General features: G+C 40.4%; 1 protein-coding gene across 1 annotated transcript in view; it reads left to right on the top strand.

The window, feature by feature from the left end:
• Positions 1-24301, top strand: part of CPED1 (cadherin like and PC-esterase domain containing 1) — a 163452-nt gene that overhangs the window by 22025 nt on the left and 117126 nt on the right. The window contains exons 4-5 of the mRNA XM_030479743.1: positions 16106-16212; positions 18048-18123. Coding sequence (XP_030335603.1) covers positions 16106-16212; positions 18048-18123 — 183 coding nt within the window. The remainder of the gene's footprint in view (positions 1-16105; positions 16213-18047; positions 18124-24301) is intronic.

Raw genomic sequence — 24301 nt, 5'->3', positions numbered from 1 at the left:
GAACATATTCATGTTTCCTAGCTGAAGAGCACACAAATTATCTCTTTGTATCACTAAAATAAACCCTCTGTAGAACTGTACTAAAAACCCTGTTTCAAATGCACTCTTTTCCTTGAGAAAGGGAAATTCTTCCTTTGTTCATAACAAAGAATCCGTATAGGGCATTGAACTTTGCAAATTAAAACCAAAATATAGCATTTAGTCATAAAGTTACCAAACATAAGTTTCTTTGAATGTTCTTTTTAGTCATGAGAACAGAACATAGAGTCCAGTGGAGAGTGTTATTTATTAGGCTCATTTAGAACTTACAGTAATTAAAATACTACACACTGATTACACAGTGAGCTAAAATTAAAACTTTGCTGGAATAAGTTATGTCATGTTAATAGAATCTGAAAAACACCAGTGTCCAGGCAGATACACACATCAGCCTAAGGAATGCAATAATGTGTGAGTCCTCTGAAATTAGATAAATACAAGGGATTAAGGTGTAAGTATACAAGCTTTATAATACACTAGTAACATGCAAATCCTGTAAAAGAGTTTGAGGCAATGCTTTGTAACTGTGGCCTATGGATAAGAAGGTAACAGCAGATGATTGTTTATTCAAGTATTTTTAAAATGCTCCCCTTTAAGAAATAAATCCTGGCTCTGACAGTGTTCAGAGACTCTGGTTTATAAATATAGATGTGTGTTCCTAAATGTCAGATGATTGTCTACTAATATAGGCGCTGGGAGAATGGCAGTAAGCCTAGCCAGAAGCCTCCAGCAGCCCTGCCAGAACACTCTCTCTGAGGGATTGTTGCATTAGTGCTGCCCAGTGTTCTGGCTGCTGGAAGCTGTGCACCCATTTTGATGCCCTCACTGGCTCTGAGCCCTGGTCAGCTGTGAGGAGTGTGGTGTCTTTCATCACTGTGCTCCCATTTTAGGTAGAGGCACTATATATCAGTGAAACCAAAACTTGATTTTTTTCTTTTACTTTAGCTAGTATGACTTCTATTGATTCAGATAGCAAAAAGCTTATACACTGTGTGGGCCTTCATTGTAATTTGCAGCCAGCCCACTCCATTCCTAGGTTCAGATTCCAGCTTTCTCCAGCTGCATCCACTTTCAGCTGACAGCTCTTTTGAATGCTGCATCCCAAAAATGCCCCAGACATCAAAACTGCAGTAGCAACCCATGGGTTAGAATGTGTTCCTGAAAATTTCACGCACCATATTGTTGTTACACTGGCTGGTTTACATCAAATGGGAAGCTTTCTTTCATGAGAGGAATGGTTATTCTACCCTTCTGATGTTCATTGTTCTACCTTAAAGTTGACTCTTCAATGTACTATTGAATATTTTTTTATTCGGCCCCTGAGGTTGTCAATTTGGAGGTAATCCTAGTTTGCACAGATGTTGAAGAGAAAGGAAGCTTCTCTAACGTACTCAGAAATCAAAACTAACTATTCCTCAGTTTCAAGTTGGTCCTGAGAGCTTTCAGGTTTCTAAAAAAAAAATTAAATATATATATATTTCTTACAGAAAACTATTACTAAAAGTGACACCTACTCTTTGATTAGAAAGGAAAAAACCCACATATAATCAATCTCTATTGTTTTTTGGAAGGTGTGTTTCCATATAAAACAATGTCCATTTTTCACCACAGAAGGGCAAAATACAAGGATTTGTATTAAAAAGTAACAAAGGAATAGGATTTGAGCAACCTTAACTGGTAGCAAGATTAAAAAATATAGTTTTAACTTATTTCCTCAATGGTGCCTCACGTAAGTAAAATATATTCAGACTTCGGTAGAGGGAAGGACAAAAGAGCTGAGTGGTGTATGCATTTTGAAAAGTTTGAAACAAATTATTCAAGGCATAAAGTGTTTCTATAACAAGCTCATTGTTGTAATGACTTTGTTTCTGACATGTGGGGTAATGCTTTCCAAACTAAATATTTAGCTATAAAAAGGAGTTTCATTTTTAATTTGTAGCAACTGCTAAAAGTGCGTATGTACATAGAATACACTGAGTTTTCTTCTACGCTGTGTAGATGTAAGCTTAATCTGGCAGAACCACAGTTATTTTAGATCTGACAGAATACAGCTCAGTTGATCAGTTTTGTAAAAGGACTTTTAGTGTAAAATGGTACACCACTGTTTGCTACAATTATTTTTTTTTTTTAAGAGATAAAGTAGAAAACCTATCAGCATACCAAAGTACTTTGTTAAACAGGCTGATAATCAAAGTAAGAACAAGACCTAGCTAGTTTTGACCAAATCAAGAAATATTTATCTGTCAAAATGTGAATTAGGTATTCAGTTTTTTCCCCATCTTGCTTCAGCAACTCTCTCAAAGAAGAGTCCTCTGCCAACTTTCACAAACCACAGTGAGGCTCAGTTTCACTGGAGCCTGCCTAGAAGTCAGCCTTCAACAAAAAGTAATTGAAGTAATATTCTGTAAAGAGTAAGATGAAGTCAAGGACGTTAAATACACAGAGTTTGGCACGTGCCCACCCTATTTTCATTTTGGAATGAAGTGCTCTGGCTTTAGAAAAATGGTTAGAGGACCTTTGGAGAAAGCTCTAAAGATAGAAAGAAAGAAATATTCAAGAAAGTATTAGCACAGAAGGTAACTGTAGACTAGTTATGTTGCCCTCTTATTGACAGGATGATATTGTGAGGGAGGAGAAAGCAGGTTTCTTTCTTTTCTGCCCAGCTCCATGACACATCTGATTTACATCCTAGACATTACAGTACACACATTTTGCAAATCTAACAATGCGGGTTGTCTGTTGACCTTCAAAAGTGAGAGGTCTGTCCCTGCATTTATTTAAAACATTTGAAGAGATAATTTTAACATCTACTTCAGAGTCCATGTTCCATGGACTACTCTACATAGTAGTCATGATGATGTCTGTATCACTGACTTTCACTACCCCATGGCATTACCAAGCGAGTAGAATTGAAAGGCAGTGTAGGGTGCTACATAGAAAACAATATCTGTGTAATGCAGCTGGAAATCTGCCTTACATTACCCATGACTTTATTGCATCGTCTTCTGTGGGTTTTGTCTAACTCACAAATAAAATGGGTCAATTCCCGAGTCCTAAGGACAAGTGATGCAGTATGGCTCATGTCCGTGTATCTGAACTCTGACTGAGGGTGGCCTGCTCTTTGCTGAGTTTTAGGAACAGTCGCTGGCTTGAGCTGACTCCTGGGACATTGCATGGCCGCCCAGGGAGAAGAAAACAAACACAGCGGATGATTCCAGGCTAGTGGTTGCGCCTCTGTCCTAACACTGTTTAATTTAGCCATTGCCTCTATTCCCAAGCTTCTCTTTTTCAGTGTTCTGATTGTTTCCTGCCTCTTGAGTATTAAGGAATCTGACACATTAATTAGGGTTGGCATGGGATAACCAAGTGCTGTAAATGCAGTGATCAAGGACTGCCATTTAGACTTTAAAATATGTGTCTTTATTTCTTGCAGAAGTGATCAAACTCCATACTTTTGACATTGTAATTATTATCCTAATTCACTGTAATTAGAATGAGACAGGACATTAAGGTAAATAAACCCATCTGCTCCTTGGCTGCTCATCCTGAGGTTCCTATATCCATAGAAGGGAAGAAGCTGTTTTCTCAGCTCTAGCACGGTTTCTGCCCTTTAAAGTCAATGATGAATCCTCATTAGTGCCATCATTCAGAGGGCTTCTCAGCTCAGTTTCCTCATGTCCTCTTGCAAAGAGTGGGAGTGGTAGGAAGGTTGGGGTGAAGACCAGGATGAAATGTATATTCAAGCTGTCAGTTTGGTTTCCTTGGCAGAACTCCTCCTCTCCAGGTGCTACTTTCCCATTGAATCACCTACTGAATCTTCTTTCCAGCCTCCAGGTCATTCCATTTGTTGCATATGCCTCTCTAAACACCTGGACTCTTTCTTGTACGAGTAGCAGGATGAGCAGGCTTTGGTAATAGTCTAGTGGGGAAGATGCCTCAGTGCCTCTTGGTTTTATTGTAGCTCCTATGAACACCCTCATCCAAGTTAGAGATTGCCAAATCTGTCAGCCTGACAGAGGTGAGGCTGGTGCAGATCTGTGCTCCCCGTCCAGCCAGCAGCGAGGCTGGGCATGTGCTCACAGCCAGCACGCACACCCCCCTGTACAGCACATACATACACACACACGGATGGCTGCACAGATCAACACACTCAGCACTCACACAAACAGTGCCCATGGTCTCATCCACTCACCACCTGCATTTGTACACCCGCTCCAGCTGCTGCCTCATCATGGACGCACAGGTCTCTGAGCCCTGGTCCCCCTCCAGAGGCTGCACTTAGGGCCCCAGAAACACACATACACACCTGCATGTGCAAGAGAGCCCTGCTGCCAGGAATGAGTTGGCAATGGTTTTTAATGAGAAGACAGGACATGGCCAGCCAAGAGTAGCAACCAGCTCACTGCTTAGAGATGGCAAGCCCTTTTTATCCCTTTATTCCTCTTTTTCCTATGCTTGTTGCTCTTCAAACCATCATGATAACCTTCTTTACCCCACTTTTGGTTCCTCTGCAAAACAGCCCATATAAGTAAATTGGGAAGTGCTCCTACCTTGCCCCACATACTGGGGCCCAAACCCTTAGGCAATGCTCTTCCCCTCTTTGCCATGTCAACAAGGTGCTTTGGGGCCCTGGTTCACTCATCATGATGCACACTGGGGCTTAGTCTCCACTGGTACAGCTTGGGGGGACCAGGGCAGGGGCTTGTGTCTCTCCGACAGCGTTGTTGGGATTCCCCCACTCAGTATCTTGCCCTTGTGCTCCTTTGTGTGTGTGTGTACATGTGTCTGTGTGCACATGTGTAAGAGAGAAGAGTGTTTTGTAGGCAGATCCCTGTCCTGTGATGTCCCTGGGAGCAGCTGGAGCAGGGTGCTGTTTGGGTTCCTCCATCTGCTGCAGTTCCTCTGGGCTCCATTGGGCATGTCTGTAGGTGAGCTTTTTATCACAGAGCTTCAGGCCTAAATTCCTTTTCTTTAGCCTGTCCCCCTACCCCCCCCCCCCCCCCCAATAATTGGAATTTTAGTAGAAGTTTCTGTAATGGAGTTTCTGAATCCTGGTGACTTTACATCAGTTGACTCTGTTGGTTTTTCATCTCACATATGTGTCCAGACAAGAGGAATTTTTCCTGTCCCCAGTGTGTTCTTCATCGCCGCATGTTTTCATTTCCGTTCCTTTACCATTGCACTCTGTCAGTGACAGAGTAACCTGCCTCATATATTTAAGCTGCTACTTTTCTTTGTGTTATCTGGAGTTGAAATAAAATAACTTTATAATAAACAGTGGGAGATCTTGAAGAACATTGTGAATATCAGACCAGAGCAGGCATATATGCACATAAGCAGCACACAGTTAGGTACTCAGCTGTGACATGCATTCTTTTCAACTTTGATTGGACTTCTTCGCTCATGATAGAATCATAGAATCATAGAATAGTTAGGGTTGAAAAGGACCTTAAGATTATGTAGTTCCAACCCCCCTGCCATGGGCAGGGATGCCTCATGTTAGACCATATCACCCAGTGCTCTGTGCAGCCTCGCCTTGAACGCTGCTGGGGATGGAGTATTTACCACTTCTTTGGGCAGCCTGTTCCAGTGCCTTACCACCCTCACAGTAAAGAACTTCTTCCTTATATCTAACCTGAACTTCCCCTGTTTAATTTTAAACCCCTTACCCCTAGTCCTATCGCTACAGTCCCTGATGAAGAGTCCCTCTCCAGCATGCTTGTAGCCCCCTTAAGATGCTGGAAGGCTGCTATGAGGTCTCCACGCACCAACACCTCAAGTCCTTCTCTGCAGGGTTGCTCTGAATTACTTCTCCTGCTGACCTGTAGCTGTGCCTGGGATTGTCCTGATACATCCTTCAACTTCATGACCGCATGCTGCTTTTTCACATGATTTTGCCTCAGGGATTACAGAACAGGGATATAAAGTTCCTTCCTGGATATAGTCCCAAGAGTTATCAGAGTAACTTGGACCATGTAGCAGTGAGGATTGTCCAAAGGCAATTGTGTTACAGAGTCTTCTTCCTTGACACAGAGCAGGATGGAGCTATTCTTCCCATAATGTATTATCTACCTGAAAGGAGGATGGAGTGAGTGAGAAACGTATTTAGCAGCTTTGATTATGGTAGCCTACCTGGTGCGTTAAATACAAATAAAGTAAGAATACCAGCATTTGGGAGCAACTAGGGATGTAAACTTTTCGAGCTTGCATACAAGTAGAACATACCATGTTGGATTCTAGATGCTTTTGGTTTCACTGAGGCTTGCTATGCAGAAAGTATCCATGTGTGGAGAGCATACCAGAGTAATCTGAATATTCATCCAAAGCACAGTGTGTGGGCACAGAAGTGAAATAAAAGGCTTGAGTGTTTTAATTGCCCTGATGTGTTTGCCATTGGGTCAGGACTACATATTTTCATTTTGTTTGCTATTGAACTCCACTGTAGCTCAGAATGTATTTTGACAACATATTTTCATAGCTTGTGTTGATAGATTATGCCATGATAAAAACTATAGGTTGTTAGAGTTACGATCTGTAATAAAATTCCATGGAGAGCTGTTCTTAGCCTGACACAGTCTCTACCCGATAAGGAAAGAACCATCTAACACACCTGTCTTATATACTGCAGTACTCTTCTCCCCATCTCAGACTAATATAATTTTTGAATGTACTTTATTTACTTTTATTTCCAGTTTTCTGCTCATTCTTTGGTTGCACAGAAAAAATATATGGATATAGTTTAGTAGTACTGCAAATTTTGTTCACTATCTTTGTCTTACTGACAGTTATCTGCAAATTGAAAAACACCACTTTAAATCATTAGCTGCAGGTCTGCAAATTCTTCTGGTCGCCTTTTATAGTACCATAGTTTGTTGATTAAAGAAATGATTGTTAATCTGTTGCATGACAGAATGTGATATAAAAGGAGAAAGGATTGTCTCCTTTCTTCTCCATTCATGTATTTAAGCCTGCAATAGATTTCTTTCTTTTTTTTTTTTAGAGAAAGTAATCTGCCTTGAATTGTCAGTTACTCCAGTAAGAAAGATGGTAACTGGTTGACTTGGTAGGTAGGTCCAAGGCAGTTTTGGAGTCTGAGACCACATGGAAATAGGAAAACATCTTGCCAAATTTGAGAAGAGCTCTGGGAGAAACAGGTAGCTCTTGACTTGTGACACTCATTTATTTTTGTACCTTTAAAATTTTGCTTTGGATTGACAAGAAAAGCAAGCTTGCAGGCTGGCTCTTCCTGGTATAAGGAAACAGTAATAAACCAGCTTTTTTTTCAGACAAGAGTGGAAGCATTATGCCTCCCCATTTGGAGTTAGACCTAACATCTCCCCACAGTATTTGCAGAACAAATACAGAGTAGTCAAGCATTAGCCTGTCTTTATGGGTGAGGCGCTGTGATAGGACGTCAAATGGCTATTTCACACCCCAAATGCTGAACTCAGATGTGACTTGGCATTAATTCTTGAGCACAGGGCAGTGCTTTGTGCTAAGCTGTAGGGACAGATGAGCTGTTCTTGGAATTAGACTGGTTCCACTTCGTTCACACCAGCTTCTCCTCCACAAAGAATGCTTCCCTTGGCGCTTCCTATCCTCTTAGTTAGGGGGTAGCTGAGCCAAAATACAATTCTGATCATCCTCAAGGGGCGTGAATAGTGACTGTCCTCAGGATTCCTACAGCCTTTCCCTGGCAGCCATACAGCAACTGTACGAAGTATTTTGTGAATGAATCGACTGCGTCCAACAGTCTCAGCCTCATACATAGGGTGGGGTTTTTTTACACTTATAATACTACACTGCAATTAATGTGCCAAAAGATTTCAGTCTGATTTGTCTATTTAAATGGGCGGTTATTGGAGTGGACTGTGAGTACAGTCAGTTTCAACAAGTAGCATGGAGCTGTGTGAAACAGTGAAAGGTTTGAACATGGATGGGTGAACAGCTGCTTTCCAGAATAGTTCAGAAAATATCAGAAACCTTCTAATTTTTTTCTACACTGTCTTCACTCAGTAGGGTAATCATTTCTTCATTGTTCTCATGGTGAGTTCAAATTGGTGATAGCTCATGACTATCAAGAGCCATGCCAAAAGAAAAATTAAAATCCTTCCAATTACTTCTTTAGGGGAAAATTTCTGCATACCGAGTTATGAAACATTCCTTTAGGGAAGGCTCTACAAATGAAACAGTCATATCAAAAACTTGTAAAAGGCCATATCATTAACAAAGAGAAAGCATTCAGTCCAACAAGCGGCATTCTGATCTTTGCACAAGTGAGACAGCCGAGCTGCCGTAACCAGAAATAGGCTTCAAAGAATATTTTTCCCTGGAGCGTTATCAGTGAAGCTCAGATCTTCAGAGGTGTAGAATTCCCACATCCCCAAACCCTGTCACACAGCCTGCCTGGTGCTGCTGCCCTCTGAGATGCTGAGGGACATAAAATCCATCCCAGAGTCCAGAGCCAGGCAGTGAGGTAGTAGTTCTGTCTTTGAGATATCTGGTAGTTCTTCCACTGTAAACTACTGACTATCAAACCATTGGCTCCTATAAACTGGCTACATTGCAGGGATGAAACCTGCTGTTTAAAACATATTCTTCTGTCTTGTTTAAAGTTGGATTTGTGCACAAGCAGCTACTTCCATAAATACGTGCCTCCTCATCAGACTTGGTTCAGTCTGTGCTCACTCCACTACCCTGCAGGAGCAGAGGACTTGTTTTTGTCCCTGTACTCTATGATTCATGAAACTAAAGCTTACATTCATTGTATTTATCTTTTTCTTTACACATCAGGTTTAAAAGTATATTTGAATACAGTTTAATGTGTCAGTATCTAAACAATACCTTATCCTGAAAATCTTCTCTTCACATCCATGCGTCTCAGAGGTGCCTGGAAATATGTTTCAAATAGACCCGAGGGGAATTTCTTTTAAAAAAGATCATGTACAAATCTCAGGATCTCCTCTGCAGGGTTTTTATAGCCTCCTGAAAGCGATGTGATTAGAAACTTTGTATAATCTTTGCTGTTTACTTCGTATCTTGCCTCCAGTGATTAAAGAGGACAAAATGATTTGGGATGGGTAAAAATTTATACTATGGTGGTAGTGTGGTTTAACCCCAGGCAGCAGCTAAGTACCTCACTTCTCACTTCCCGCCATGGGATGGGGGAGAGAATCAGAAGGATAAAAGTGAGAAAAGTTGTGGGTTGAGACAAAGACACTTTCATAGGTAAAGCAAAAGCTGCATGTGCAAGCAAAGTAAAACAAGGAATTCATTCACCACTTCCCATGAGCAGGCAGGTGTTCAGCCATCTCCAGGACAGCAGGGCTCCATCACAGTTACTTGGGAAGACAAAGGCTCTGAACTTCCACCCCTTTCTTCTTCTTCTTCCCCCAGGTTTGTATGCTGCACATGACACCATATGGTATGGGATATCCCTTGGGCCAGTTGGGGTCAGCTGTCCTGGCTGTGTCCCCTCCCATACTCTTGCTTACCCCAGCCTGCTCACTGCAGGCCAGAGTGAGACACAGAAGAGGTGTTAATGCTCTGCAAGCACTGCTCACCAATAGCTAAAACATTATAAACACAGGTTTGGAAGAGGATTAACTCCATCCCAGCCAGACCCAGTACAAGGTCTTCCAAAACCCACCTCCTTGCAACTCTCTGTTGAAACTGTGTTTTCCAGAACTGGGAAATGGTGTTAATGGTGAGGTATGACCAACACCAACTGCACCAGAAGGACTACCCCTTGTTCCTTGTATGCAGTGCTCATAAACAGGTTGGTTACAATTCTTAATGTCTGCATTTATAATGAAATAGTCCCTGTTATTTAGAATTCTGCAGGGAATTAACATGGAATAACGTCAAACTGCAATTCTAAAGGGGAACGCTCAACTCTTTCAGCACCGATAAATCTTTGCCAACAACTCAAAAGTAATTTAGATCTCTGTGTCTGTGTGTGGTAACAGTATTATAATGTTATGTTTATGAATCAAGTCCTTTTTTGTAGTAGTGCTTTCCGGCCAATTGCCCATCTGATTTCTCCCAATTATGGCACTTTTAACTTGTTCTGAATTTCCTCAGGTTGAATTTGGACCATTTATCAAAATTATTTTGAACTCTGCTTATGTCTTCCAAAGCGCTTATACTTCCCATCAACTTGGTATCATTTGCTATTTTATAAGTGCACTTAACTCTTCCATCATTAAATTTGTTACTGAAAAATTTGATCAGAACTCACTAGACAGTGGGCTATCCTTTAAGGTTCTGCTCCAAAAAAAACCCCACTTTGATAGTGTAGACATAATTTTTTCAAACAGTTGTGCACTCACCTTATAGGTATGTTACGTGGAAAGTGTATAAAGACTTACCGAAGTAGAACTGTTTCATTGCTACTATTTCCTTTGTTCACTAAATCAGTTACTCTGTCAGAAGAAATTAGACTAGTTTTACAGGTATGTTCTTGACAAATAAATGTTGGCTGTTTCTTGTCGTCTTCTTATCCTTCAGTGCTTGTAAATTGATTAGTTCTAGTATGATGGTACAAGAAAGTGCAAAATTTCAAACTGACTGGAAATTAAAAATAAAGCTAACCAGCCTTTTCATTTCACAAAATGAATGAAGTACACAAAGATGAGCATAAAAGATGAATACTGTATTTTATTTTCAAAGTTCTTTCAGTTCAAAATTCAGGATGGAAATCTTAACACTGTAAAATGAAATTTCAAGCTGTGGTTTTGAGATGAAGCTTACTCATTTGGTTAAATCAAGTAATATTGTTCTGCGTATACACATAAGAACTTAAAATCTCCATGGAGCTGCATGCATATAACAGTTTTCCTGCAAAATCCAGCCTCCAGTGCCATAGCTCATGAGGAGAACATGATCATTTCAAAGGTTGGAATAAGATCACTTCATTTAAGAAATCACCTTCAGAAATTCTTGAAGTTCATGTATAAAATATATGTGCTGCAAGCTTAAACCCCCACTAAATCCTACAGTTCTCATTTTGTTTCTGCTCACTTTGATCTATTATATCAAAATACAAAAATTCTCTGCAGAATATTTTTATAGAGAAAGTTAAATGTTTTTATTGGTCTCTGCGTTGCTGTTTCCACTGCTGCTAAAAACATGTTTGTTTTTCTCCCTCATTTATTATCTTTTAAATGATTTTTCCACATCAACCATTTTAATTATTCCAAGTGACAAGTCAGAGTGAAAGCCAATGAAAACAGTGGTATCTTGTTGAAAATAGAAAGTTGTATATTCTGTCAATTGTCAGTTGAAACATGTTGCCTTCTGAATTGAACAGCATGTACTTTGACTCTTTGAGAACAAGACTAATTAAAGGTGGTCACAGCAGATTGGAATTAAAGTATGCTGTACTACTCTTAGATTAGCAACTCAGGTTGATATTCTCAGGTAAACATGAGATACACGTCTCAGGTACACAAACACTTTTTAAGATGGGACTGCAGGATGGGGCTACAAAGACAGGATGAGAGGTGGGGGAAAGAGCTGGCAAAAAATATAGATTAATAAAAGCATCATGCTGCCAGCATAATCCGTATTCATATTAAACTCACTTCACCTGCATAAGATATAATTCTGCAGATGAACATTCCCTGGCCTTCTATGATGGAGCCACGGAACTGATGGACAGCGGCAGAGCAGTCGATGTCATCTACCTGGACTTGTGCAAAGCTTTCGACACTGTCCCACATGACATCCTTGTCTCTAAATTGGAGAGACATCAATTTGATAGATGGACCACTCGGTGGATAAAAAACTGGCTCGATGGCCGCACGCAAAGAGTTGTGGTAAATGGCTCGATGTCCAGTTGGAAACCTGTAACGAGTGGTGTCCCTCAGGGATCGGTGTTGGGACCGGTCCTGTTCAACATCTTTGTCGGTGACATGGACAGTGGGATTGAGTGCGCCCTCAGCAAGTTTGCCGATGACACCAAGCTGTGTGGTTCGGTTGATACGCTGGAGGGAAGGGATGCCATCCAGAGGGACCTTGACACGCTTGTGAGGTGGGCCGATGCCAACCTTATGAAGTTTAACCAAGCCAAGTGCAAGGTCCTACACCTGGGTCGGGGCAACCCCAGGCACTGCTACAGGCTGGGCAGAGAAGAGATTCAGAGCAGCCCTGCAGAAAAGGACTTGGGGGTGTTGGTTGACGAAAAGCTTAACATGAGCCGGCAGTGTGCACTTGCAGCCCAGAAAGCCAACCGTCTCCTGGGCTGCATCAAAAGAAGCGTGACCAGCAGGTCGAAGGAGGTGATCCTGCCCCTCTACTCTGCTCTTGTGAGACCCCACTTGGAGTACTGCGTACAGTTCTGGTGTCCTCAACATAAAAAGGACATGGAGCTGTTGGAGCGAGTCCAGAGGAGGGCCACGAGGATGATAAGAGGGCTGGAGCACCTCCCATATGAAGACAGGCTGAGGAAGTTGGGGCTGTTCAGCCTGGAGAAGAGAAGGCTGCGTGGTGACCTCATAGCAGCCTTCCAGTATCTGAAGGGGGTCTACAAGGATGCTGGGGAGGGACTCTTCCTTAGGGACTGTAGTGGTAGGACAAGGGGTAATGGGTTCAAACTTAAACAGAGGAAGTTTAGATTAGATATAAGGAAGAAGTTCTTTACAGTGAAGGTGGTGAAGCACTGGAATGGGTTGCCCAGGGAGGTTGTGGATGCTTCATCCCTGGCAGTGTTCAAGGCCAGGTTGGACAGAGCCTTGAGCCACATGGTTTAGGGCAAGGTGTCCCTGCCCATGGCAGGGGGGTTGGAACTAGATGATCTTAAGGTCCTTTCCAACCCTTACGATTCTATGATTCTATGATTCTATGTAGGCAAGGCCTACCCAACAGTTAACAGGCTGAACTAAAAAAACTTGGTTTCAAAAGATGGTCAGAGGTGGGATGAACATGCAGTTGCATATTCTCATCTTAAGTTACCACTCTTCTGCTTGTACAAATGCAAACTAAAGTAATACAAAGCAGTAGAGTCTATCATCTCCGTGAGGTGGGATTTCGTACTGCTTAACTGGTTGTCTGCTCACACACGCTGAGCTCCACTCATTTGCTGAATAAAGCAAACAAGATTTCCTTAGCTGTAGATAAAGCCCTTTAGATAGAAAAAGCCTCATGCAAATTGCTAGTGGTTAAATTGTTCAGGTATGAAGTATCCATTTTAACCTTCCATTTCAAATGTCCTGTTAAAGCCTGCTTCTGGTTTGAAGTCTGAAGTAAACCAGCAAAATAGTGTGTACACTGAAGACATAATAATATGGACATTCTTCTTTAAACATCTTCATTAAACATTCTTCATTAAACGCCTCTAAAAACATTTTGAAACATGAGTTTTTCCATGCAGGTGACTTGTGTTATTACTGTCACTTTTGTTCTTTTTTATTCTAGAATGTTTTAGCTCACATGTTGTATCTTGCTTTATTTTAGAAATAATTTCTGTAAAAGGGATCTTTTTCTGTGTTAAAATACAGTGCCCAACAGCTTGGGATCCTTTCCCTGGGCCATTTGGTGTTACTGGAATATTGATAGCACTAGCGCTTTTTCACTGAGATACAGTTTTATAATTATTACATTTGCAGGAGAGGCAGACTCATGGTCTCATGATCATAGATGTTCATTTTCCACAAAAAGTTAAACTATGAGAGGAATGGCACGGGCAATTTCTAGGCTGTATCTATTCAAAGAGAAGTTTGTTCCAGAACTAAATAGCTGTTGTGACACATGCTTCTTCCATTTTTGTTTTCCAAGAACAAAAACATTTTTTTCAGGTGTAGTTGCTAAGGAATGTATCCTAACATTTAAACAAAAGTCATTCTACTCTGTCAGCCTGAATCTGAATGACAGCACTAGGTGTACGCTGTTTTTCTAATAGGAAGTTTCCTGTTTTCTATAAATAGACATGTTTCAGTTCTGATTGTTCTGTACTGAAATAACTGGCTAGATGTCTCATTACTCTAAATAGAAAACACAACTAATGGCAGGCATTCAACCCCTCCTGAAAATTATTGTTCCCAGCAGTTAACTGTTCTACTTCATTGGTACTGGCTCAGAAATATGTCTGGTCTGAGGGCCCTTTTTCCTTTTCTTCTCTTTGGTACATTCATATCAATCACTCTGCTGTGTCCTAAAGGCAAATATATGATACACAGTGCAGCATATACTTTGGAGTCAGAGATCAAATTCATCCCTGGCCAGGATGTGTAACAATAAACAAGGGAAGGAAATGTACTGCTGCTGAGAAATGGAGTTCCCTTCAGCTTCCTTTCGGTTTGCACACAGCTAGGTTTTGTGCTTTATATGTAATTATAATGATTTATTCAAATGTGCTTATTAGTCAAAGGCATATCTTGCTTATTTGATAATTACATAGCTGGTGAGGCCATAGAGTAGGTTAACACTGCCAGTCTTCTGCACTGAAATGAAGTATTTGCTTATATGTTTCTTTAATATTTCATTTATTTTCTCTATCTGCTGGTTTTTGTTTGTTTCTTTCACAAAGGAGCATGTGGTGAATCTGTTTTGCCTAAAATGCACGTCTTAATTCTTTTTATACCATAATACTGGTTCTCATAATGTGAAATGGAAGAATTCTTTGTAGTAATGGATACAGCATAACTGAAAATTCATCTTTTCGGCTTTGTCACACTGCTTACAAATGTGAAGGTGATAGTTTCATAGTCCTGGACCCGTTCTGCACAATCAATTCATTACTGTACTTAAGGTAAATTGAGTGTGTTAAATCTCCTTAGGTGAAATCTTCACCCTGCTTGGCATTTGTGATTGTGATTGGATAGGAAAAAAATTTTGTAGAGGGAAATCAGCCAAAACAAATCTCTCTGTGGACCACTAGTGGGACCAAATTTAGAGGGTAATCTAATAAAATTAGGAAGCTATCACAGGTGGTTAGCACAAAATGGAATAAAATGCATGTAATCTTCCCAACCTTGGGAAAAAGAACCAAGCAACCAGTCACTGAAACAGGTGTCCTGCAGAGACCTTTGACCAAATGCTATACCCTTTGGATGCTGTACAGCTTCTCTCGCTGCCCTTTCTGTTTGGAAGTTCTTTATTTCTAGGTGTCATCCTGTCACTGAAATGGTTTACCCTTTATTGAACACATTCATGGTGTCCTCAACAGATAAAGTGATTCTGTTAATCTTTTGAGAGATGCCACTAACTAGTCCAGATTACGAAGGCCATATATACAGAAGAAAACAAATAATCACTTGAGGGAGCTGACCAAGCTCCTTTGAAGCTAATTGGCATTTCTACACATCACATGCTGCAATATGGCAGACTCCAAGACCTATATTTATCTTCTAATCCATAATGATATTTTAATTGGTGCAATTTAGTTTTGACTCTTTGTCAGCCAGCCATCTCTGACTCCAGTGTTGCTTGCTTCCTGGTAATAGAACTCCTTGGTCTCACAGCCTAATTTTGCTCAAGAAACAAAGCACCAGAGCTAGCTCAGAAGCTAGCTACTTGCTCAGTGCAACTTAATTCCCACTTGTACACCAGTTCTGGATGTCGGAAAAACACAGTCTAATATTTAGGAAGCCACTACACCAAAATTCAGGCTAGAAAATCCTGCTGTTTGCAATAGCATGACTAGTATTACTTTCTGTAAAATTTACTTCCCAATAATGAAAGACCTCAGAAGATCACAATGTACATAGTGCATGTGTGTTACAAGTGTGCATGTTGAGGAGTTCAGAAAAAAAAGAGAACAAATTAAAGCAGTGCCATGCTATTGAACTTTCTCATTTCCGAATGCTAAACAAGTCAAACACCAGGGGACTGGACATCAGTAAGCAGGTATAACAGGAGCTGCCAACTGTCAAATGCCTAAATATTGTTCCAAAGCTTGAACTGTGGTAGTGAATACGTCTTTTTCCCTTCTGCAGCCTGTAGCTGTTCATGTACTTAGCATTCCAATGGTTGACTATTCCTCAATATTTGGCTCTAAGTATTTTTTGTTCAAATAGGAATTGCATGATATTTTCTTTCTCAATGTGCTTCGCTTCTTTCCTGATAGGTGGTATCAGCCCTTGGGATCTTTTGATCTGCTTATCTTCCAGCAAAAATGATGGTACTGGACACATTCAAATAGAAGACTTGCATCATCTAGAGCTATTCCAGAAGGTATGAGATTATCATGTTATTCTTTGTAGAAACGAGAGGACAGGGCTGGCTCAAATTTTCAGCACTCACTCACAAAGAGAAAAGTATCTAATACTTATTTTATACTGCAGCAGTATGGTTTAACACCAATAAAAAAGTTTTTTCATGTTTCCTGTCTACTGACGAATAGTCGTCAGATACCAACATTTCATTCTTCTTTATATCACACCCAGTGATCAAAAGCAACTTCTCATTTGGACATAGTATGTTACTTTGAATGTGAATGTTTCAGTGTAAATACTGAAAACTGTTACAACTGAGTGTCAAGTTTTTCTTTTCTTTAGCTTGAAGTTTTGTGTTCTTGGCCACCCTCAAGTAGCACGTCAGGTAGAAGCAGCTTCTACAGAAGTCAAGGGAAATTTAAGCATTTTACCCCACTGGAAAGGAAAATTTAGAAACGGGAAGAAATAGCTAGCAAACACATGCAATATTTCAGAATAATAGCATAGGCAGAAGATAAAGCTGGACTAATTTAGGCTTCACATCCTATATCACTACTGAGTTTCAGCTAATGTAATTGCTCCTTTCTAAACATCATTTAGGCATCTCTCCAAATTGTGACAGTGCTCCTAAGATTGATAATGTTTGAGCTGGACCACTGTCCTTCTCCAAGGCCTTCATGGCAGTTCCTTGCTCTGCACTGCAGTCTGCTTACTCACAGTCCAGAACATCAGTGGTGCCAATATTTCCTGGTATTTTCAGGATTGTTTTTGGTTTTGCTTCTGTTTTTCACTTGAGCATGTTGTGGGCACAGTTTAGGTTACTTAGATGTGCAGATGTGTAATTAAGCACCTGACCTGTTGGTAAAAATATGAGATTTGAACTGAGGTCTTTGTTTGAAAAAGTGTGACCAAACTATGGGTACAGTTTGGCTTATATTTCAAGTAAACACACAGATAATGGCAAGAGCAAGAAGTATAGGCTCCAACTTGAGGAACTGGAAGAGCTGCTTTTAAAAGGTATTTAGTTCATGTATGAAGTTCATAAAGATATAAAAAACACTGTGTGTCCACAGCAGAGCTAGGATTATATACACTGGGGTTCCCTGGGACAGGATGCCTTATCTAAGTATATCCAAAGTGAAATTTTTATCATGGTTCTAGTTTGCTAGAAACTGCTTTTTGCTTGTTCTACCTATAATACCACATTTGAGCCTCTAATACTGTGCACTATCATAATCCTTACAGCACTCTGCAATGTCTAGAAGTTTCAAACATGAATAACTGAGACAGAAGGTGATCAAAGGAATTGTCCAAGTTCGCTCGGAAGTGTGCAGCACAGCAGGGACTTAAACCAGATGGCCCATATCACCGGATAACTTTAAATATTGGGCTAACATTACTCGCTGCTGGCATGTCCATACCACGGTGCAACACAGTCCTTTGTTTCAGAGCCTGGACACAGTTTAGCTATGTTAGCTTACCGCCATTTCCAAGCACAGCAATTCAAGTGGCATAGGCTATTTCCTTGCAGGGAGAGACAGTGACTGATAACTGGCAGAGAACAGAGAAGCTGCAGAAACTGAAAAGGGGGCAGGGAAAGGGTGAAAACTCAGCAGCCAGTAAGAGAGCCCAAAGTCTAAAATTTTGTTTTGTTGTACCCATAGAGGAAGAGCCCACCCGTTGACTCCATTATCCCATGTTGCAGGGACGGAAAAGCTGTAATTCCCTTCTGACACTGACAGAAGTTTTGCACGTGAGGTGTCTCTGATAAATGAAACATAAACCCATTGAAGGCTTCAGGCAGAAGAGCACTTTTCTGAATGAAATTATTAAAGCTTCTCTTTTTACTTATAGGTAAACCTAATTCCAGAAATCCAGCATTTCCTTTGCAGAAAAGAGGGATTATGCCAGATAACAAAAGCCTTTTCAGGTAACCTAATTTCTTCGAATCTGTATATCTGATGGTGCTCTTTTAATAGGTGTCATAGGGTCTCTGAAATAAAATTGTCAGGCTTACAATTCCTTTTTATGTTTAGTCATAGGGGACTAAATGCATAGGGGGAAAAATGAAACAAGAATGATAATCCATTTCAGATACCACTTAAAAACAGATTACAGTTATTCAGTATTTTTTTCAGGTAAAGATATTGCATTGTTTAGCTATTGCATGCTGCAGAAATAATTTAGCTATAAGTGTCTTATTTTTGGACTGTTTTGTGTTACTGTAGTATGTTGACGTTTACACTTCAAAGCCTCGGGTTCCGTGTAATATATTTATTCAGCTTTACAAAAATGTTGTGTCATGGAGAAAGAGTAGAGTCGGAGTTTGGTTACAATCCAGACACAGTTTACTGTTAAAAAGCCTTTTTGTATTAAAATCATCAACCAGAAAAGTTTAAAGGTTATGGGCGAGTTGCCAGAGAATTCTAATTTACTATGGGTAAAATTCAGCTTTGAATAGAAACTGGAAAACGCTGTTGTGCACCATATTAGGTCTATTTAAACTACAGAGGGACAAGTTACGATCTCAGTTATGCTACTAAATATCCGGCATCAATGCTATTTTGGATTTATGATCAATCTTCACTACATAAACTTTGCTTATAAGAAATTTTGTCTTTTTTCTTTCTTAACCCAGTAACAATGAACTCCACATTTATTCCATTAGTATTTAGCCTTGTTTGCAGACAAATATACAAGATTGATCAGTCTTCTTCTCCTTTCACCTTTTATATATATGCTATATGTAGCCCATAAGGAAAGCATTAATTACACCTCATTTAATAATTTAGAAGTTAGGTATTTTCTGTGGCAGTGTTCTAGTTTTCCCCTTAAGTCAGTAGAGAAAGGCACCTACAAACCCCACTTCATTTTATCCTAAATTATGTATTTAAAAGAGGTGTGTTGAGTTACCCTCTGCATGTACTTTTACCCAATTACCTCTTAGCATTGTCTGTAAATGGAACCTATGCAAGTAGCTTAGATTAAATACTTGACATTAAGATACCTGACTAGAGTTCAGATTAGGTGGTTCCTACCCTAAACATACTATATTTTCCCTTTTAATTTTTGTACTGTTTCATTTAAAGATTGATCAATATTTGAAACCTATATGAAATGTTTTCCTTAAAGAACTGTATGTTAAGGGTCAGTTTAAATTGAGTATTTCCATTTTCTAAGTGCAGTACATTGTCAAAACTGATCATAAGGAACATGCAGTATAACGAACATCTATCCAGGTCTCAGAGTCACAGAATCACAGAATGGTTTGGGTTGGAAGGGACCTTAAAGATCATTTCGTTCCAACCACCTGCCATGGAACAACCTTCCACTAGACCAGGTTGCTGAAAGCCCTTCATCATGAAGTCATATTACACCACATAAGTAATATATTTTGTTTTGGCTGAGTTTTAAGTGTGTATTCAGTGATGCCTAATGCGTTGGTTCCCGTGCACTGGAAAGTGAATTAGAAGTATTCTGGTATAATGCCAGTTTCAGAAAAAAAGCTGAGCAGATTTCTAAAACTTTCAAGGACTTCAGTAGTTGGTATGTCCTACTCATGTTGTAAGAGACTGCCTTTAAAAAACATTGGTTTGCCCTGCTACTTGGAGAAAGGCCAGTTGCAGTGGTTATATTATTTTTCTACAGCAAAACGACAAACACAAGAGACCCTTACCACACACAGAGCTTTCCTCTTAAAATATGCACATTTTCACTGGTGTCCATAAACTGTGGACAAGCCACTTTGTGTATGCGGCCTGTCAGCTGTTCAGTGTTTTCTCCTGTGTTGGATTTCTATGGCAAGGTTTTGGTAGCAGGAGGGCAGGTGGCTTCTGTGAGAAGCTGCTAGAGGCTTTCTCTGTGTCTGACAGAGCCAATGCTAGCTGGCTCCAGGATGGATCTGCTGGGCCAAATCTGAGCCCATCAGTGATGGTGGTGGCACCTCTGAGATAATGTAGTTAAGAAGGGGAGAAAACATTTGTGCAACTTCAGCTGGAGAGAGGAGTGAGAATATGTGAGAGAAGCAGCCCTGCAGACACCCAGGCCAGTGCAGAAGGAGGGGAGGAGATGCTCCAGGTGCCAGAGATTCCTCTGCAGCCCGTGGTGCAGCCCATGGTGAGGCAGGCTGTGCCCCTGCAGCCCATGGAGGTCCATGGTGGATCAGATCTCCACCTGCAGCCTGGGGAGGACCCCACGCCAGAGCAGGGGGATGCCCAAAGGTGACTGTGACCCTGTGGGAAGCCCACGCTGGAGCAGCTCCTGGCAGGACCTGGCAGGAGAGAGGAGCCCGTGCTGGAGCAGCAAAAAGGCCCATCCCTAACCCTACAGTTAGCAGTAAAAATGATTTTGAACCTAAATAAGCTATAGTGTTTTAAAGTAAAAAAAAGAATAAAAATCCATCTCTTACATCTAGGTGTCTCCACATGTGGCCTAGGGGCTGAGGTCACTGTTTCAACACGAGAGTCTCATGCCACTTGAGATGCCATGGAGAGTCCCGGACACTCCGTAGGATGGGCAGATTTGGCACAGAACCTATGTCTTTTTGGTCCAGCAGCTAGAGGCTCAGAAGGATATCCTGTGGTGTCCTCTATGGCAATAGGTGTCTATGTGTATATCTAAATTTAACACTTGGTATCTCAGATCCAGAAATTAACAGAAGTACAGTTTAGAGTGAGCAAGCCCAAAAGAGCATTTACTTTCAGAATAATTTAGGATTAGCTGAATTTCTCCACACTCACTGTATGGACTACACTGGTGTCCACCAACAGGAGTGGGAACCTAGCTGTGGCACACAGGAACTCATTTTGTATAGACCAGACCTCAAAGTGTCTCAACCTAGGAATGAATCCCATTTAATGTTGTTAGATATGTGATATCTGATTTACTATGAGTGAAATTCACCCATAGAAGTTGAAATTAGAATCAGAAGGGTAAATAATTTGATTACAGGTTAAGAGTACAAAAAAATTTAAGTTAAAGCAAACTTCTATAGCCAAGATTTCAGATACTCTCCTCTCCTTCCATGTATCTGATAAAAGCCAGCTTTTTCCACTTCTTTCTTTTGCTTGCATCCTCTGACAGACCTTTCTTTCAAACAACAGCAAAGTTGCCAATGATCAGGATTTTTTTGATCCTCAATTTTAAAATTATTTATGGAGAGAACAGTTTTCATCAGTATTTCCTTCACACAAGAGTTTGTTTCCTTTCAAATCGGTCACGTACTTTCACTCTTGTATGTTTGAGTCGACAGTGCTTCTCTGCAATTCCTGTTGAAAAGAATCAGTTGTTTTCTTATTACTGCGTTTGTCATTTAGTCAGCCCCCCAAGGAGCCAAGCAATTTCCTGTAAAAGTGAAAACACAAAGTTGCTGCTCTAAGAATTATGTGATCTCATTAAAGACACACTAAGTTGCAGAGAAAAGTAGCAGGCAGCAAGGCCGAGAGGATGGGATTACTGGATTTAGTGTGGGTATGACAAAGTTGATATTGATATCCTTTGTCGGCAAAGGATAAGGGTGAAGGATATTAAAAAAAAAAAAAAAAGTTAGTATCTTTTCTGTTGTGGAATTCTTAAGCTGCTAGGCTTTGTGTTTAAGAGAGCATGCCCCTTCTCATACCCCTGTTATATCAATATAGGAAAGAAAATGAGCTGTAGAAAATATCAGGTCAGTGCTTGTTTCTTTGTTTTGTCTTTTTACTGGAAAATCTTTTTGTCAGTCTGAAAATTCAGTTTGTTGTTATCTGTATGGGGGGCAGGGAAATTATGCATGTACCAGTGATGACAGCTTTTTAGGAGACAGCAGAGAAGCTGGGAAGAGAAAAAAGTTAGGAAAATAGGACTGGAAGAAGAGTTTAGAGGAGCAAAAAGGTACAAAATGTGTGATGTGTGTGAATAAACTGGATTGAGTAAGAGGAGTTGCTGGAGGATGGCACGTGTGGCAGTGGGTTTGTGATGAGGCATAAGAATGGTAATGGATTTGACCAGTGTCAAAAAGACACTGGTAAGTGCTTACTGCTCAGTCTTAGAAGTTTGGTTTCACTTCTGCTTTTACAGGGCATTTGGCCCAGTTTTTAGTCAGATATCTGTTGTCTGTACTATATGGGACTTGGGCCATGAGGAGGTTCTGGTGTGGCTATTGAATGACTAAGAAAGGCTCCTGGCATTTATTGCTCAGTTTAGCAAAGGCTGCAGCTGTTGCAGTGATCTGTAAATGAAATCTTCCTGCAAACAATGCAGATGTAGAAAGCTCTCTGAGGTTGAAGAATGACTGTCAAAAGAGATTTCAGGTGTTCATACTTGGTATGCCACCACAGGTGGGGTGAGAACTGGGCTTGCCTGCCTTCTAGGACTACTCTCAGCTGAGAGATGGAGAGGACTAAGGTCCACAACATGAGCAGAAATACCCCGAATCAGTTTAGGGCACAAGGAAAGGCATCCCAGTGTATGCAAAACTAATACTCTCTTCGACAGGTTTGTCTGGGAAAGTAGTGGAAATGCTTACAGCATTGCCTCTCTGATTTTCCTGTTGCATGAACAATCCAGATTAGTCTGTCTTTCCACATAAGCATTCATCTCGTTTCACCACTTCCAGGGCCCAGCCTGTGCCATGCATAGCTGTTTTCTCTACCCTTCCAGATTACCAATTCTTTTTAAAGTAATACTTTTGCTGTACACCTTCCTTCTGTGTTTCTTTTTATTAGTGTCACTAGTCCAAAGACTTTATGAGTGTCTACCAGCCTTGCATGCTTACTTGGTCACCTGGAGGGCTGGCCAAAAGCGTTAATCACACAGAAGGTCTTAGATACGCATGACCCTAATGAAATTAGGTGGAAGACCCAAGATAGTTCACCTGTGTGGCTATGCTCTCACTATGTGATATGTTTACTGTCTGGTGCTAACCCTGTGCCAGCTTTTCTCTCCCCAGCCTAGAAAATCTGTTCTGCCTGTCCCCAGTATCCCTGAGTTACTCTGCAGTCAGTGGGAAGGGTGATGAGGCAGAAGAAGGAAACAAGGTCTGATAGGTCCACCTATGTAAGAGAGAAATTATCGTTTTAATTTATTCTCTGTTGTAATAACTCAAAATCTCTGTTACAGGAACATGCTTCTTTATAGAGGAGTGCATTTCTTTTGCCATCTGTCTGTTATAAATGTCCGCACACCACTGTAATCAGTTCTGTGCCTACTACCTTTCCCAAGTTACTCAGAGCCTCAAGAATGGCCAATAAAATTAGCATCTGATTCTTTTGAGTTAATTTGATTATAAACTATGTGGGGCAGGATCTTTGTTTTACAACAAGGTCAGATCTCAGCTAGGACAAAACCGTACTTCTGTAATAACAACAAATATGAGGAGACTGAAAAGAATTAAAGCAGATTAATTACTTGGCCTATACTAGTCTGTATTCTACCGTGTTACTAGTACAGAATTGTAGCTGTGGCTCTCTAATCATGTAACAATCAGCCAGCATTTTCACTGAGTTGCTTTTTCCAGAGCCTTATAGCTTATCTGTAAATTTCAGTTCTAGTATGAACCTCTGTCTTTTAACTGTGAGGATGCTTTAGGAATGAAGAAGGAAACATTGTATTTAATAAATACTTGTTCCATGCAGCTGCCAAAATAGAGAAGCAAAAAACATACTAAATGATTAATCTAAACCGAAACTGTATTTGCTGATGTTTTTAAAGGGGAAAATAAACAACACATACATTTCAAAATTACATGCCATCATTTTGTCTTTTTAACTCTGAAACTGCACAGGTGTTTTTTAGCATGATTTCACTCCACAGTATAAATTCCTTTCCCTCTAGATCCGCTTTACTATAATTTTTTAGGTTTTTGAATACTAAACATATTTTGAATATTTTAAATTTCCAGAAATGACTGATGGTTTGAAATTTCTCCATTCTAAATATGCAGGGTAGGTTGCTTTGAGATTAGCTGTATTACAGTGGGAGGGATCACTACATTTTTTGAATATGAAAACCTTTTTTAAGGACAGCTAGATCAATAGTCAGTAGTGGGTGGTGTATTAAACCTGCAGCAATGCACACATTGCAAATGCAGCTTATAACATGTTAAAACCACCACAAGAATGTTAGGTATCAAG

Source organism: Strigops habroptila, chromosome 3 (genome assembly GCF_004027225.2).
Source record: "Strigops habroptila isolate Jane chromosome 3, bStrHab1.2.pri, whole genome shotgun sequence".
Classification (NCBI taxonomy): domain Eukaryota; kingdom Metazoa; phylum Chordata; class Aves; order Psittaciformes; family Psittacidae; genus Strigops; species Strigops habroptila.
This window is presented reverse-complemented; position numbering and strand designations above follow the sequence as displayed.